Source organism: Grammomys surdaster, unplaced genomic scaffold, assembly GCF_004785775.1.
Source record: "Grammomys surdaster isolate TR1022 unplaced genomic scaffold, NIH_TR_1.0 126048, whole genome shotgun sequence".
In the NCBI taxonomy this organism is placed as follows: domain Eukaryota; kingdom Metazoa; phylum Chordata; class Mammalia; order Rodentia; family Muridae; genus Grammomys; species Grammomys surdaster.
In genome coordinates, this window is record NW_021620860.1 from 2,752,724 (window position 1) to 2,769,918 (window position 17,195).

A 17,195-nucleotide genomic window follows, 5' to 3' on the forward strand; every position below is an offset into this window, starting at 1 on the left:
TGTCAGGCTCTCGGTGGCGGCGGAGGCGGCGGAGGCCAGGGAGGAAGATGTCGTAATGAGCGGTGGGTCCTGGCGTCTGCCGGCGGCGTCTCCCCGGCCCTCAAGGGTCGGGAAGACGGGTAGAGGCCTCGGGGAGGGGAGGCCGGAACCGGGGGTGCCCCCCTGAGACTGGGACTGGCGCCGGGGCCCGGCTACGGGAGGGGCGGGGGAGGAAGGATTCCCGCCCGGAGGAGGAGCGCGGCTGGCCGGCCGGGCGGAGGCACCCGGAAGGGGGCGTTAGACTCCCCGCCCCTCGGAGCCCCGGGCGGGAGGGCGGCGCTTCCGGGGCTGGCAGGCGGCACGGGCAGCGGGGCGAGCTTGGTACCCCGTTCGCCCCCTTGGCCCGGGTCGCGCCGGGCCTTTAGCCTGCGCCCGAGTTTGCTCCACGCAGGCGGCCGACGCCCCCTCGGGCTCGTCCTGTGGGCAGCCCAGGCTTGAGACCCAGGTGGTGCCAGTCAGATGGGCCCAGCTGGTCTGAGCTGCAGCCTCCAGGCCGGGCCACCGCAGTCCCAGACGGTGTCAGGACAGGAGGAAACTCCCTAGGCAGATGACTACTGAGTGAAAAACCGGCTTTTAATGTTTATACCTGGACCCCTGAGCCTGCGGCTAGGTATCTGCAAGCTCTTGGAATTTTAGAAGTTTGAGAACTTGTTGACCGAGCTCCCAGACTATGGCCCGATGCCCCTGGCGGGGGGTGGGGCAAAAATGCACTGGAATTCCAAGAAAGCGTAGGCGCTATCTTTCGGAAGAGATGACCTAAGAAATAAAATAGATGCTCGCTTTCTCCCTCCATCCGCGTTGCCGGCTTAATGGTGCCCAGCTTCCTCCCTTCCTTCTTAGGTTTCTTTCCCAGTGCCTTTCTAATTTTAGTAGAAAAGGAAGTGTCTTCTGCTCTGGATAATTGAGAAACCTGCCCTCACTACATCCCTTGGTTTTGATTCTAATAGTCTGTCATGTTTAATCGTTTCATAATTAACTTGATCCAGGAGGACTCTGTTTGGTTTTTCTCCTGAACTTTCCCCGTTTTTAGGAAGTTACTGGATCATTACATATCAAAATAAAAAAGTTTGAGCCTGTGGAGGCCTGTCAAAGAGGAGAGAAGCAGACCATAGCTAGTGGTCTGTGAGCCACGAATTGGTCCAAGGTCCCCTTTATACAGATTTCATTGCAGAAAGCGTGTGCCAGCAGGGACTACAGCTGTTTCATGCTGTGCCCTAGAAGGTCCTCGGCATTACAGAGGACAAAGCCCTGAGTTGACCCCCACCCTCTGTGCTGATGAAGGTTGAATCTAGATTGTCACAAATGTTAGACAAGCATCTCTACAGCTGAGCTGTATCGTCAGCGTAGAGCTGTCTTGGATGGGAATTTTTAGGGCTAGAAAGGTTAGGGTGAGCCAGGCCACAGTGAACTTGCAGAAGGAATGACAGAACCCAGACCACAGTAGCATTTTCCATTATTGACACAAAGAAGTCCATTGTCTGCAGTGATGAATATAACTGCAGTGTTTTGTTTTCTTTTAAATTCTTCAGGACAATGAGCGGAACAGATCTCAGAACCTAGGTGGGAGGGTAATTGAAACATGGTCTTGCCATGAAGCCCTGGTTAGCGTGTATTTGTCCTGTCATCTGTGCAGGCTTTGAACTTGAGATCCTTGTGCTTGAGCCGCAGCCTCCCGAGTGCTGAGGTTACGGGTGTGTACCAATTTGCTTGGTTTCTAGAGACCAAACAGACATCGATATCAGCTCACATGGATTATCTTTGGCTGAGGTGGTCGATGAGCTGTCTAACTCCAGTCCTTCTACTTGGTTGTACAGAGATTTCCTCTTTAGTTAAAACCAACAACCATAAGGAAAAATAAGCTGCTCTAACACCATTATGAGCTCCTAAGCTAGGCTGCGAAAGACACAGACTCTTCGCCAAAGAAAACTAACTAGGATTTGTCCATAGTTGGATCTTCCCCTGGGCACCCAGCTGCTCTGAGGGGAAGAGTTTGACATCCCTGCTGACATTGCATGGACGGCCTCTACTTGGATTTGATTTAAACTCTGAGCCAGGATCACTGAGAAGGCCCAGTGGGCAAAGATACTTGCTGCCAAGTCTGAGTACCTGAGTTCAATCCTTGTGTCCCACCTGGAAGAAGAGAAACAACTTCAACACACAAAGACACATACACAAAGACATACATACATATACACATGCAGAGAGAGAGAGCAAAACCAATACATGTATTAAAAATTATCAAAAAATTTGGGCCTGTGGAGGCCTGTCAAAGAGAAGAGAAGCAGTAAAAAGATTGTATGGCAGGTGTTTGGGTAAAAAGCCCATGCCTTTCCATCAGATAGGGAAGTTAGTATTTTGGTCTTGAATATCTTAGTTCTTCTGGTGGTTAGGTGGTTTGGAGAAGTTATAGTCTCTTGTACCAAGCAGGGACAAGTCTGACCATCGATATGTGGCAATCCCCAAGCTTTCCTTAAGCAAGTGTTGCCCAACCGTGGCCCCTAGAATGACTTTTAAGTTTCTTGCAGCCAGCTAGTAGGCTCTAGCAGTTTTCTAGACCCTGAGCACTCCCATTTCTGTAGAAAGGGGACATTTTTTCTAAGGTTCCTTCAGTCCATCTCTTCTTCGTTTTATCTACAGTCCACCTGGAAACTTCGCTTGTAGACACTGAAAATATCAGTCATTCTTTCGGATCAGGTGGATAATGGCCACAGAGAGGAAGAAGCAGAGAGACCTTAACTATAAAGGTGTATGAAGTGTTGTGAGCACCTCTGAGTTGACAGCATACAGCCTAGTTTTCAGCCTTGTGGGCTGTGGAATAATCTGTTAGGAGAAGGTCACATACTTATATGTTTATTGGGTGGCATGTCTGGACTGTCCTTTTGGGTGATTTAAAGGATATGTGAACTTCTTCCCAGGATGTTCTTAACCAGGAACCCAGGCTGGGGGCGGTTGATGCACCCCATCCTAACATATTCGAGGTTAGGCAGGAATATTGGGAGTTTGAGTCTACCCTAGGTTACTTAGTGAGTTGCAGGCTAGTGTGGTTCTGCTGAGAATGCGGTGTCCCCAGCTGTTGGTGCTTCAGTGTACTGCTGTGATACTCCTGCATGGCCCATCTCCCTCCTGGAGTGTTTTCTCTGTTCTGTCCACAGCCAGCTCTCAGGCCTTTGTTTCTGAAACGTAGTTGCAGTTCTGTCTCTTAGGGAGCTTTCTTTATAACCAACCCATGTTTTTATGAGCAGTTTCCCAAAGGTCCCAGGGCAGAAGAGCCAGTTCTTTTGGAGCCTGGTGGGAAGGTAAAAGTGGTTGAAAGTATGGGGCATGCCAGGCTAAGCAAGACGGGCTCGGGGGTCATTCTTGAGGAGAAGCTCCCTGGTGTCATGGTGGATTTGGTCCAGTTGACAAATGGTGAAGTAGGAAACTTTTTCTACTGATTCTTGGGACCCTGAAGGTAAAAACAAAACACAGGAGCAAGCTCAGAATCAGGCCAGCAGCCAGATCTCAGGGTTTCTGGAACACTCTCTGTCACTGGCACAAGCGTCACTGCCTTTCCTCAGGGTTCACTCCAGGCTGGCCTGTGCTAAGATGAGCCATTGCTCAGTACAGGGTTAGCAAACGGGCAAAGTATTCCATCTTGCTGCTTCTCTGTGCCCCAGAGGGAGCTCCTGGCAGCATTGAGACGTCAGGCCTGTCACATCACTATACAAGCTTGCTTGTAAGTTCAGCTGTTGGAGTCGAATGATGGGCATCTCATCCTGTACCCACCTCTGTTTCAGCATCAAGACTGCTTGCTGGAACTGGCTAGCAGCTGACACAGTGCAGAGGTTTAGCTTGGGTGGCCAAGACTAAGTCCTCTGAGATGCCAGTTTGCCTCTCTGTGGTGACTTAGGCCCTTTAGGTGCCATTCCTGTCAGTCACAGGGAGAAATTTGGGAGAATTAGCAGTCACTGCACGTTTCTAAATGTCTTCCTAGAACTTGCTCATTGGGGTTGTCACCTCTCCTGTGGGATTTGGTAAAACTCACAGAGTGGCTCTTGTGACTGTGAATAGGGATTGGGAAATAGCTAGTAGGTCATACGATTAGAAGTGAAATAGTTCTGCCTCTGGTTTGTGTTTAATTGGAAATTGGAGGGGAAAAAAAAACCAACCAAAAAACAGACAAAGGTATTTCCCAGGTTTTAGAAGAGTAAGTGGCAAGCCAGCCTTCCTCTCTTCTCCAGGGAAATGAAGTCACTACTCATTTCAGAAGCTGATCCTAGCCTGGGGGAGCTCAGAGAGTGACTCACAAAGACATTGTCTAAGCAGAAAAGGCAGCATGCTTGTGTATAAGGAAATTCTTGGGAGTGACTCCTGCTTTTATTTTTGCTGTTCTCTACGACAGAATTCTGAGTCCCAGTTTTTTTTTTTTTTAAAGATTTATTTATTTTTTTTATGTATGTGGGTATACTGTAGCTATCTTCAGGTACACCAGAAGAGGGCATTGAATCCCATCACAGATGGTGGCTCTTAATTGGAAAGGCTTTGTATGGTTTCCTGGAGCTGCTTCCATCATGCTGTAGAGTTCCCATCATCCTGTTGCCCCCACATTGATGCTGTGACCCAGGCCACAAGCAAACTAGGAGTGACAGCAGTTATGCTTGGAAGAAAATAATTTAGAATGAGACAGACTGAGTGTTCATAATTAGACGCTCTCTTGGTCTGTCCCCCATGCGTGTGCTAACTGGAAATGGTAGAAGTGTAGCCTGGAGCTGTAGTGCCATCTGTGGGGTTGACGTACTTGCACTGAAGTGTCTGACCCGACAGCTCACACAGGCATGGCCACACTAACTGAACTGGGTACAGGGGATGGCACCCGGGCCTGGTGCACGACAGGAAAGCTCTCCAGCAATTGATCCCCACCCCAGCCTTCTTTGGTCTGTAAACTCCATGTAGTGTCGCTCCCTCTGCGTTCCTTCAGGATTCATTTATTCACGAATTTACTAAGCAAATAGAGAAAGCTCCAACTGTGTGCTCAGTTCTAGAGGTACATCAGTAAGGAAAAGAGAAACCCTTGGCTTTAGGAAATTTGCGTTCTTAATAAGACAGTAATTAAGTAACTAATGAGTACTTGCTGGGAAGTGGTAAGTGCTAAGGATAAAAATAGAGAGGGAAGGAGAGACACTGTGTGGGAGAGGCAGTCACACAGGGTGTTCAGGGACGTGGTGAGGTGGGGACTTCATGGAACTCTGAAAGTGATGGGCATTGAACCAGTTCTGTCCGGAGTGAGGGGAGGAGGCTGGACCCAAGCAGATGTGGGAACAAGCTGAAGGACCTGGCACAGGATCCCAGGGACTGTGGGGAGGACGGGAAGTCAGGTCACATAGGCCTGTGCATTAAGGTTGGAGCTTCGGCAGTCTGATGGGATGCTCTTGATGACCTCTGAAAAGAATAGTGATGTGGCTTCATTTATGTTTGATGTGCTGAGAACAGAGTGACAGATCAGTGGCCTTCTTGGCTGCCCAGGTACAGACATGGATTTAGGTGATGGTGTCGGGGTGAGAGCCTCATGTTTGGAATGTGTTCTGAAGTTAGAGCTAGAAGTGTTTGCTCCTACATGTGGAAAAACAAAATCAAAGATAATTCCAAGGTCTTAGGGCTGAGCAGCTGAAGAATGGGTTAGCATCCGCTGCAATGGGGACCATTTGAAGAAGCATGGAATTAGGAGCTGTCAGAAGCATGATTCAGGATGCTCACATTCAAGATGCCCACTACTGTGTTCAAGTGAGGATGTCTGGAGACGGAAACTCAAGTCATCATTCTATAGTATCTGTGTGGCATTGGTTTTGAAAGCCATGAAAATTGGTGAAATCACCAGAAAACAGATAAGACAGAAATACAGGTCCTGAAGTGGAGTCTGGGGCTTAGAATTTAACTGCTTAGAGTTTGAAAAGAGAGGAAGGACCATCAGAGAGTTAGAAGTGACTGCAGGGCAAGAGGTCGTCTTGGGAACCGTAAAGTAAGTGTTTCCAGGACCAAGGAACAGTCAGCACTCAGATCACAGTAGATGAGGGCTCAGGTCTAGGAGTTAGCACTTAGATTCAGTAACATGAGGTCTGATAGCGTTAGCAATTTTGATAGGATGAATGAGGTGGTCCAGCCTGACTGGAGCCAAGTTTAAGAATGATTGTTGAGAATTAGGAACGAACAGCAAGTACAGAGCCTCCTGGGTTAGGATGAAGCTATTTCTTGCATTTTTTTTTTTCAAGAAAGGGTTTTACTGTTTAGCCCTAGCTGTCCTGGACTGGATTTGTAGGCCAGGCTGGCCTTGAACTCACAGGAATCTGCCTGCCTCTGCCTCCTGAGTGCTGAGATGAATGGTGTGTACCACCGTATCCAGCTTCCTTAGATAAATTTATAGTGAATTGAAAAGACTGGAGTCAAACATGCATTTTAATATGTCTAACCTTCCGAATATTACAGCAAATATTACACTGGTCTAAAAACCAGGTGTAGTGTACATCTGTATTCACAGCACTCCAGAGGTGGAGGCTGGAGAATCAGGCGTTCAAGGTCATCCTTGGGTCCCTGGTGAATTTAAGGCCTGCTTGAACTCTGTGAGACCCTATCTCAAAAACCAAAGACTACTTAGGTTTGCTGAGAGTTGGACAAAGTCATTTACCACAAAGTATTTTATAATAAAATGTATATCATGTAACTTATTTAATTACTGTACTTAAAGTGGAAAACATAGTGTTATAAGTACGCTTTCATGTACTATGACATTGAAAAGTTAAGTTGGAAGCCTGCTGGTTAGCTCAGTGCTTCAAAGTGTTAGCCTGTCATGTCAGGCTGAGTCCAACAACACGGTTTCAATCCTAGCACCCACATGGGGGAAGGAGAGAAACAACTTCTAAAAGTTCCCCTGACCTCCACATGTTGGCCATGGCATATGTGTAGCCATACACAAATGTGCATACATGTACACACAAATAAAATATGTCTAAGATGTTAAAAAAAGTTAAGTTGAACCATAGGAGTAAGGCGTCTACTCCGTGCCTGAGGAGTTTGAAAGGTTAGGAACCACAGCTCAGAAAAGAAGAGTAACTTCTTGATGAAGTCCTGTGTACATCTCAGGGTCATGGCTGAGTGGTGGGGTCAGGGTTGGGATGGAGAGGATGTCTGTTCTCTCCTTTTGGCCTGTGGCATTAGCAGCCTCTGCTCAGAGCTCTGCAATGAAAGGCATGGACGTCCTCTTCCTGTGTGTGATTGCTGGGTGTTCAGCTTTCTGGACAGTGTGGAGTCTGTCCCAGCCCAGCTTGCTCCTCCACCCTCCGTCCAGGCTGATTCATTCACCAGTTTCCCTGGAGGCTCAGTTTTGTTCTTTAAAACCAGCCGTGGCTTGCTTTTCTGAATTCTTCCAGGCTAGGCAACTGGGAAAGCCTGGCCTTAGAAACTGCTTTACTGGCTTCTGGCCCAGCCAGACTGACCAAAATAGCCACCAGAAGGACTGTTTGTGCAGAGTGAAATTCCTGCTGGGGAAATACCATAGTGGAAGGCTAAGGAAGCCATAGTTGGGGAGGTTTAAAAAAAAAAGCAGCCCTGTAGCCTAGGGTCTAAGTGTGGACTTTGAGCCCCGTTCCATCCTAAGACAGCTTGATAACTGGGGCTCAGGGTCCTTCTTGTTATTTTCTCCCAACCCAGTCGGCCAGAGAAAGCCCACCCCTCCACCATAGAGCCATCTATGCTCCCTACTCTGTGGTGAGGCCAGCCAAGGGTGCTACAGGAGTGTGCACTGGCACCCAACAAGGTCATCTGCGTCTGGAGAGTAAGTGAGAAACAACCTCTAGGGATTATAAATGGCCAAAGGGAAAGTGCTGGCTTCCGGCTCCCAGGACAGAGAAGGGCAAAGGAGGAGGAGGCGCTTGGTTCCTCTAAACTTATCAGAAGAGCTTCCGCAAACTATGGGGGAGGTGTAGTCAGGAGAGGCTGGAAGGGTTCTGGGTCTACAAAGACAGTCTTCCAAAAGTGAACTGGCTGGATAAAGGAAGTGGGCCAGAGCCGGAAAGCTGCCCTGGAGGCTGTGGGTGGGAATTCTGCCTGAGCTGAGGGGTCATTTAAGCAAGGACCACGCCTTGAGATTAGTGAATAGAAAAAGAGATAAACTGGTACCAGGAATGACCAGGACCCAATTACCACCGGGAAGGTGATGCTCTGGGTCCTGCTGAGATTGCAAGTACACATTCCTAAGGCTCTGTATTCTCCCCCTCTCCCAGAACTATACCAGGAACCAGGTCTGCTCTCAGCAGTTCAATGAAGACCATCACAGCTTACTCACAGAGCGTCCCTACTCCCATACCTTAGGCCTGCTGCATTTTGCTGGATGCTAGCGAAAGCCCTGACTTCATCTCAGTTCAGAAAGGACTTCAAGGACATGATATACCTGTTACAAAATGGCTGTCAATAAATTTTGCTAGGGAGGAAAATGTAAACTGGCCTAAAGGTGCAAGCATCAGCTGGAAAAGACAGAAGAGCCCTAAGCAAGGGAAGGGTGACAGAGATAAGCTCCTGGGATCCAAAGGGAGGGCCTGGGAGGCTGGGGAGGGGAAAGAACAAACAGGTCAGGAAGGAATGCTCTGGGTTGGGAGTGTCTGGCTGACCCAGTGAAGGGCCACAGAGGGCTGGGCTAAACACAGACCTGGGAGCGAGCCCGCGGAAGCTGTCTGAAGCCATGTGAACACAGTCCCCCAAGGAAAGAGGTGTTGGGTGAGAAGGGAGACTTGTTGAAGAATGTCAGTATTTTAGTGATAGAGTGAATTTGGAGAGGGCAACAGCAGCAGGAGAGAGGTCTGGTGACCTGAGAAGCAGCCGGCTGTGTGTGGAGGGAGGTGGAGGGGACAGCAGAGTGTTCTACCAAGTTCGACCAAGGAGGCAGGAGGAGAAAACTGTGCTGGAGGGACAAGAGGTAGAGGCAGATGCTATGAAGAATTAGGAATTAGGTGCTTTTCGGTCAGTCTTGGGTTCTGTTCAGTTCCTCAGTTACCGGATACTCCTTCCTCCTTTCTGCCTTGTTCAATACCCTCAGGACTTTTCCTCAGAGCTGAGATGTGCTGGTCATTGCTGCTTGTATCAGTTATCACTGCCAAACGTCAGCCTAGAGACTTAGGGAAGTTTTATTTGAAATAAATTCATGATAAGATTCAGATTCTACAACCTAGAGATAATGCACTTTTTTTCTTTCATGAATATTTGGTAAGTGTGTGTGATGTGGCTCAGCGGATAAGGTGATTGCTGCCAAACTTGATAACCAAGGTTCAGTCCCTGGAGAACCCATGTGGTGGAAAGAACTGGTTCCAAATTGTTCTGTAACTTTCATATGTGTCCAAACACACACAAAATAAATGAGAAAAGGAAAAATATGCAGTAATCCTTATTACCCATATTGCTAAATTGTAGGTTTCAGCAACCACATGCTGTGGTGCTGTTAAAAAATGGTGGATGTACCGGGCAGTGGTGGCGCATGCCTTTAATCCCAGCACTTGGGAGGCAGAGGCAGGCAGATTTCTGAGTTCGAGGCCAGCCTGGTCTACAGAGTGAGTTCCAGGACAGCTCAGGCTATAAAGAAAAACCCTGTCTCGAAAAACAAAAACAAAAAAAGGTGGTGGATGTGCTGGGGATAGTTCAGTGGAATAGCATTATGCCGTACATGTGTGAGGCCTGCGTCCAATCTCTAACACAGAAAGAAGAATGTAAGGCTTAGTGGAAGCGGTGTGAAGCAATTACAGAATTATATTTGAGTCCCTCTGTGGGTTTCTATTCTACTCTACAGTGCTTTCTGTAGTGTGGAGGGAGGGAGGGTCAAGCATGACTGACATCACATTACACATTCTAAGCACAGGGTTCTAGATGGAGTAAGGCTGCTCGGAGAACCTGTGGGTGCATGTCTGCCTTTCTTAACCATCCATGTCCACACACCAGCCACAAGTGCCTCTCTCTTTCCTTCTCATTCTCCTTCCAGAATAGAATTCTGCAGTGGCAGGGAAATGTTTCTCCCATTTGATTGCCCAGGGGCCACACACAGCTCTCAGTGACAGGAGGAGTCATCCATAGTGGGTTTAGACTAAAGTGTTTCAGGAGCCAGCTGGGGAGGAAGATGGGGTGTGCAGCCGAGAGCGGCAGACTCTGCTTCACCTGACCCAGTGGCTCTCACCCTTCCTACCCTGTGACCAGTTGATACTGTTCTTCATGCTGTGGTGACTGCCAACCATATAATTATTTTGTTGCCACTTCATAACTGTAATTTTGCTATTATGAATCATAATGCAAATATCTGATATGTAGCTCCTATGAAAGGGCCGATTGACCCCTTCAAAGGGGTCACGTCCCACAGGTTGCGAGCCGCTATTTTAACTTTGGAGCTCAACCAGATTTCTAAACTGACTGATCCAGGGCTACTGAGGGAGAGAGAAGCAGTTAGGAAGTGCTGGTCTGTCTTCGTTCTACTTCCTTTTACTCTGCCTACTGCATGTCCCTGTGTTTCATAATACAGAGGACATCGTTCATTCACCAAGTTTTGTTAAGAAAACTTGAATCCTTGGGAGCCTCTGAGGAGACCAACTGCCTGCCTTCCTGGCCCTGCCAGCAACTAACTTGTTTTGTGTTTTTATCAGCACAACATGGTCTGAAAACTTTTAGTTGTTTGTTTGTTTTACTGTGCTGAGTATGAAACCAAGGGCCTTGCACATGCTAGGCAGGGTCTCTCCCACCTGAGCCACACCCTTGCACCTCAGAAGGATAAACATTTGAAAGAAAATTTAGTCCAACTTTTCACCCCACCTTTATCCCATCACCAACAGAATATACGTCTTGTCTCTGGTTCAACAATTCAGAGAAAGGGAAACATCACCCCCAGAGCCAACTGGTTCTGTCTTTCAGAGATATCGTTGAGTTATACAGACACCTGGCTTCTTGGACATGCACACAGGTAGCCTGATTTTGTCCTTTGAACCTACATACAAAGTACCATGGTCAGAAGCTCGAAAGTCTCTCATTGGAAATACCCTTAGAATGGGCCCAAGACTCCAAACATAGCCCAGTGTGGAGAATAATATATGGCAATATTATTTTTTATCTTATAATTGAATTTTTTAGGTATTTTTTTAGAATAGTTTTTGTTAGCCAAACATGGTACATACCTTAAATTCCAGCAGTTGGAAACAAAGGCTAGACTAGTGTGATACTCAGTAAGTAAATAATTAACTAATTAAAATAAAGTGACAATTACCATAAGGAAAACATTCAGTAAAAAGACCCAAGGTGCCTGTGTTCCCTGGTCCTGAGCCCAGTCTGAGATGTAGATACCTTGGCTCATACCCACCAACCCTTAGTCCTAAATTATATGATCACCCTGCCTTCATTTCCTCCTTCTTGTTCACAAAAATACTATGAGCATTTCAATGTGAGTTGAAACAAAATGCATGGTGCACACTGTTTACCGGTGGGTCCATCTAGAACCTTTAAAAGCCTACTGGACGGGTTTTTGCAGTTACTTTTATCTGAGGTTTTCCTTCATAACTGCAGTGATTCTACAGAGAGAGACCTGTGTCTGTGATGTCCTAGAATCTACGTGGCCACTTTTCACAGAGCGGTCCTCTGGTCTCACAGTTGGCAGCATCTGCAGGTTCACCCTTGCTCTGCAGCATCTCAGGGCTTGAGGCCTGGTGACCACTGAAGGCACTGAAGGCACTGTGTTGCTTCCTGGCCAGACAGCCTGCCTGTTTCTCCTTTACCTTTTATCTTTCAGGGGCCTGAAAAAAATGAGGATGAGTGGTTGTTTCTCCCTGAGCTCTGTCCTCACCAGACTCCTGACATGGGCTCAGTTCCTGAGCTTTGGTCTCTCGAGTTTCCCATGCAGTCTTCCCATCTCTCTGCTTCCTGGAATTTGCTTTCCTAATGTCTAGGACACCAGCCTGACTTCCCAGTTGTTTTGCCTTAGTAATTTAACTCTACCATGGCGGAGTCTTTCACCCCGAGCTCTTAGGGCTTTGTTTTTCCTTTGTGTGTGTGTGTGTGTGTGTGGTGTGTGTGTGTGTGTGTGTGTGTGTGTGTGTGTGTGTTTTGTTTGTTTGTTTTTTATTTTTTATTTGGGGCAATGGGCTCAGTGTATAACCAGGCTGGCTTCAAACTCCTAGAGATCCACTTTCCTCTGCCTCCCATGTGCTGAGGTTAAAGGCATGTGCCACCATATCCAGCCTCTTGTTTGCCCTTTATTTGTTTAAAATTTTATGTGTATGAGTTTGTTTGTTTGTTTTTTTATTTTGTCTGAAGCCACACCTGTTGTCAGGTGGCTCCTACTTTCTTCTGAGCCCTCTTTTTTTTTTTTCTTAAGATTTTATGTATTTTATTTATGTGAGAACACAGTAGTTGTCTTCAGACACACCAGAGGAGGGCATCGGATCATATTACAGATGGTTGCGAGCCACCATGTGGTTGCTGGGAATTGAACTCAGGACCTCTGGGAGAACAGTCAGTGTTCTTAACCACTGAGCCATCTCTCCAGCCCGTGTATGGGTTTTTCCTGCATGTACATTTATACCATTTGCATATGCCCAGCATGCATTGGAGGCCAGGAGTCATCATATTCCTTAGAACTGGAGCTACAGAGGATTGTGTCATCATGTGGGTGCTTGGAATTGACCATGGGTCTTCTAGAAGAATAGCCAGTGCTCTTAACCACTGAGCCATCTGTCCAGCTCCCAGTCTTATTTGCCTTTTAATTCAAACTAAGTGCAAGGTAGAATTTCCTTTAGTAGTTCCTCCCTTATTAAAAAAGTAAGTGGCTGGGCCTGGTGGCACTGTAATCCTAGCCTTTGAGAGGCTAACTAATGAGTTCTAGGCCAACCTGAGATATGGTACAAGAGTCCTGTCTCAAATAAAAATAAACTTAAAAATTATAAGAGGACACAGTGATCCCTTAGTACCCACTGGAGATTGGCTCCAGGAGGGCCTGGAGATACCAGAAGCCACAGATGCTCAAGACTTTTATATAATGTGTGGAAGTTACATATAAGCTGCACACCTACTGCATGCCGTAATCATCTGCAGAGTATGTAGCACAAACATTTTTGATGCATGGTTGGTTGAATCTGGGCTGCAGAACCTGTGGCTATGGACGGAGGTCATATCTAACTCTGGGGAAATGAGAAAATTCAGTAAAATGAGAAAAATTCTTCCAGCTATTACTACACATACACAAAAACGGAATTCACTCACTGTTCATTCTTCTGTGTAGTTGTTAGCTCTGTCTAGTCTGTGACCGACACGGTCATATCAGTTGTCCTATGTAAAGGTGTAAGCCCACTTACAGCAGTGGTTCTCTGCCTTCCTCACACTGTGGCCCTTTAATACAGCCCCTCATGTTGTGGTGACCCCCAAACATTAAATTATTTTTTTTTGCTACTTCACAGCTGTAATTTTGCTACTGTTATGAAGTGCAATGTAGATGCTTTTGAAGAAGTTTGCTAAATGAGTCATGACCCATAGGTTGAGAACTGCTGAAATTGCCATCTTCTGGTTTCTGGGGGCCTTTGTGTCTTTGTGTGAAGGTTGAGCAGATAGCCTTTAGACCAGGACAGGTATGTCCTGCTGCTCAGGAATGCTGGCCTGGCCTTTCTTCACTCCCAGACTGGTTTACATCTAGCTCCAGCTGGATTGAGCTGGTAGCTTGCCTTAGAACAAGGCTTGGCATTGCCCCAGCGAAGAGATTCAGATCTAGAGGGCCACCAGTGTCCACCAGGGGGCACTCTGGACTCACCACAGCCTGTCCTGACACAGGAGTCTCCCAGTTTTCCCAGTCTTCAATGGCTGTGGGGACAATGTGGTGAAGGCAGGCCTGGCCTGAATAGATGAGTGTAACCAAAGGAAATGGTCACCTTGACAAGCCCAGGGCTGTGATGTTAGAGTGGGGCCTTGCAGGACAACCCGTTAACCTGTTGGAAAGGTGGCAACAGAGGGGGGAAAAAAAGGAAAAAAAGGGGAAAAAAAAGCTGAGGCAAGGGGCCTTGGGTTTTCCTCAGGTGTTTTTTAATATCCTCCGTCTTTCTCCCAACAGATCCACAGATGAGCATGGCCGCCACTGCTGCTGTCAGTCCCAGTGACTACCTGCAGCCTGCTGCTGCTACTACCCAGGCAAGTGCACAGCGGGCTCTGAGGGCAGGGCCAGAGCCTGGGTGGAATGCTGAAGTGGGTTTTCTGCCTCACTCAGACCCGTTTGCTCTCACTGCACACACCCAAAGAGATTCGCTTATTCTCATTTCTGAACTAAGACATAGTCACCTGGCTAAGATGTCAGAGTTGGGTCAGGCAAAAAGAGCAGTGTTACACCAGCCCCTGGGCTGGGGCCGTGGCTGTGAGTAAAGCCCTTGCTGCACAGGTGCATGAATACCTGAATCCAGTTCCAAGTACCCATGTAAGAAGCTGAGCTGGGCTTACTAGTACACAAGAGAGGCAGACAGAGAGGAATCCACTGAAGTTTACTGGCCAACTAGTCTTGCCCAGTCAGTGAGTTTCAGATTCAGAGATTAAGGTAAAGGAGGTAGAGAGACGCTCAGGGGTTAGGAGCACTGGCTGCTCTTCCAGAGGACCGGGTTTGATACGGCAGGCTCGTACTCCAGTGTCAAGTGATCTGATGCCCTTTCTGGCCGCTGGAAGCATCAAGTACTTGAGTGATACATAGACATACATGTAGTCAAAACACCCAAATACATTAAATAAATAACAATTTAATAAACAAAGTAGAGTCACAGAGTGAGAATTTAACATTAGGCTTTGGCCTCCACATACACTGACTCAAGTATGTCCACATATCCTTCACATAAACGTGCATACATGTATACAACACACACTCCAGAACAAAAACACACTCCCCATATTGAAAGCTAGTTCATGTCATCTTCCCCCCATCACCTCTCCTCTCCCTCCTGTGCTGAGTTGCTAGACTTCCATCTGATACCTGGGTGTGTCGTTATCCTTGCTAACACTCGGCTAGCAAGGCCAGGGGGAGAAGAGTCTGTGCTGTTGGTCTGTCGGATCCAGGGTTGGAGAAACCAGCAGGAGCCACTGCAGGGCTGTGTGTGTGTGTGTGTCTGTGAGAGAGAGTGAGAGCGAGAGAGAGAGCAAGAGAGTGAGAGAGAGCGCACTTGCCACAGGGGCGGGGAAGAACTCAGGTTGGGGAGCTGCTGAGATGAGAGGCCCTCGAGGACAGTGTCTAGCTAGTCGGCCCATCTCACTCCTTTCTTCTGCTGGTTTTTGCAGGATTCCCAGCCATCTCCCTTGGCCCTGCTTGCTGCGACATGTAGCAAAATTGGCCCCCCAGCTGTTGAAGCTGCAGTGACGCCGCCTGCTCCCCCCCAGCCTACCCCAAGGAAACTGGTCCCTATTAAACCTGCCCCTCTCCCTCTCAGTCCCTGCAAGAATAGCTTTAGCATCTTGTCATCTAAAGGAAATATACTTCAGATTCAGGGCTCCCAGCTGAGTGGCTCCTATCCTGGAGGGCAGTTTGTGTTTGCGATCCAGAACCCCACCCTCATCAACAAAGGGAGCCGATCAAATGCAAGCATCCAGTACCAAGTCCCTCAGATTCAAGGGAGCAGTTCCCAGACCATCCAGGTGCAGCCCGGTCTCACCAACCAGATCCAGATCATCCCAGGGACCAACCAAGCCATCATCACCCCGGCAGCATCCGGCCATAAGCCTGTCCCCATCAAGCCAGCTCCTGTCCAGAAGTCAAATACGACTCCCACCCCTGTGCAGAGCGGGGCTGGCGTGGTGAAGCTGACAGGTGGAAGTGGCAACATGACGCTCACCCTGCCGCTCAACAACCTGGTGAACACCAGCGATATTGGGGCCCCTGCTCAGCTCCTCACTGAGAGCCCCCCCACGCCACTGTCTAAGACTAACAAAAAAGCTAGGAAGAAGAGCCTTCCTGTGTCACAGCCATCGGTAGCTGTGGCTGAGCAGGTGGAGACGGTGCTGATAGAGACCACGGCAGACAACATCATCCAGGCAGGAAACAACCTGCTGATCGTCCAGAGCCCCGGTGGGGGCCAGCCAGCTGTGGTCCAGCAAGTCCAGGTGGTGCCACCCAAGGCTGAGCAGCAACAGGTGGTCCAGATCCCCCAGCAGGCATTGCGGGTGGTGCAAGCTGCCTCTGCCACCCTCCCCACCGTTCCCCAGAAGCCCTCCCAGAACTTTCAGATCCAGACAACTGAACCAACACCAACCCAGGTACCACAGTCCCTCTGCCCTGCCTCCCTCTCCTCTGCTCACCCTTTTGGCTTGCTTTTGAACCTGAGGCAGATCATCACCAGATCTGATGGGAAGCTGGCGTCACCATCATTTGGGGTGGGCAAGAAATGGCTTCTGCCTTGGGGTCTCTTCAGATCTTAGGCCAAGTAGTCCTGACCTGTAGAAATCAGATGGATATCTGGTCTGTTGTACTTTTTCCTTATGGGGGAGCTCTGGAGGCATAACAGGGTAGATGTGTGTGCTTTCATGATAAAGTATTTATCATAAGATTACATATAACAGCAAGAATGAGAATTTGAGCCAGAACCATAGAGTCTGGTGTAAAGTAAAGTTCAGGAGGAAAAATGCTGACCACTGCTCATGACAAGAAAAATTAACAAGTGGGATAGCCAGGCCTTTGTCCATTTTTGAGACAGGGTCTCCCTGTGTATTCCAGGTGGGTCTTTACTCACTGCACAGCCCAAGCTGGTTTCAAACTTGGAATTCTCCTGCTCCAGCCTCAGTGCTGGGATTACAAGTGTGAGGTATATCCTTGCTTCTTTCCACCTCTGCTGTCCTCCCCAAGAGATGGTTTTCCTTCCGCTTCCTTCCTTGTGTGTACATGTGAGTATGTGTTGTCCTCTCTGGTCTAGGTGCCTCCTGAGGAAGAAGACATACTCGTCTTCCTGAGCCTGCCGTATTCCACTCAACATGATGACCTCTGGGTCGGGGAGTGTGCTCACGGCTGCTTCTGCTGCTGTCAAGTCAGCTGGCCATTCTGCCAGCTGGTCAGCTCTGTCGTTTTAGCTGCCATGTGGCTGGCCATCTTGCTGCTTTTGTAGATGCTTCTGTCACTTTGCAATCTCTGCTGCTTTTTCCTTCCTTTTTTTTTTTGG

At 48.1% G+C, this 17,195-nt stretch overlaps 1 protein-coding gene and 1 long non-coding RNA gene across 3 annotated transcripts in view; one reads left to right on the plus strand and one right to left on the minus strand.

Annotated features, from left to right (window-relative positions):
• Sp2 (Sp2 transcription factor) overlaps window positions 1–17,195 on the plus strand; it is a 24,654-nt gene continuing 7,459 nt past the window's right edge. The window contains exons 1-3 of the mRNA XM_028755103.1: window positions 1–62; window positions 14,126–14,202; window positions 15,328–16,299. Of these exons, the coding sequence (XP_028610936.1) occupies window positions 56–62; window positions 14,126–14,202; window positions 15,328–16,299 (1,056 nt within the window). The 5' untranslated portion in view covers window positions 1–55. The remainder of the gene's footprint in view (window positions 63–14,125; window positions 14,203–15,327; window positions 16,300–17,195) is intronic.
• Window positions 14,776–17,195, minus strand: part of LOC114610515 — a 21,528-nt gene continuing 19,108 nt past the window's right edge. For both annotated transcript variants that reach the window (XR_003709693.1, XR_003709694.1), the window contains exons 3-4: window positions 16,342–16,477; window positions 14,776–15,158 (exon numbers count right to left, since the gene is read on the minus strand). This is a non-coding gene — a long non-coding RNA (uncharacterized LOC114610515). The remainder of the gene's footprint in view (window positions 15,159–16,341; window positions 16,478–17,195) is intronic.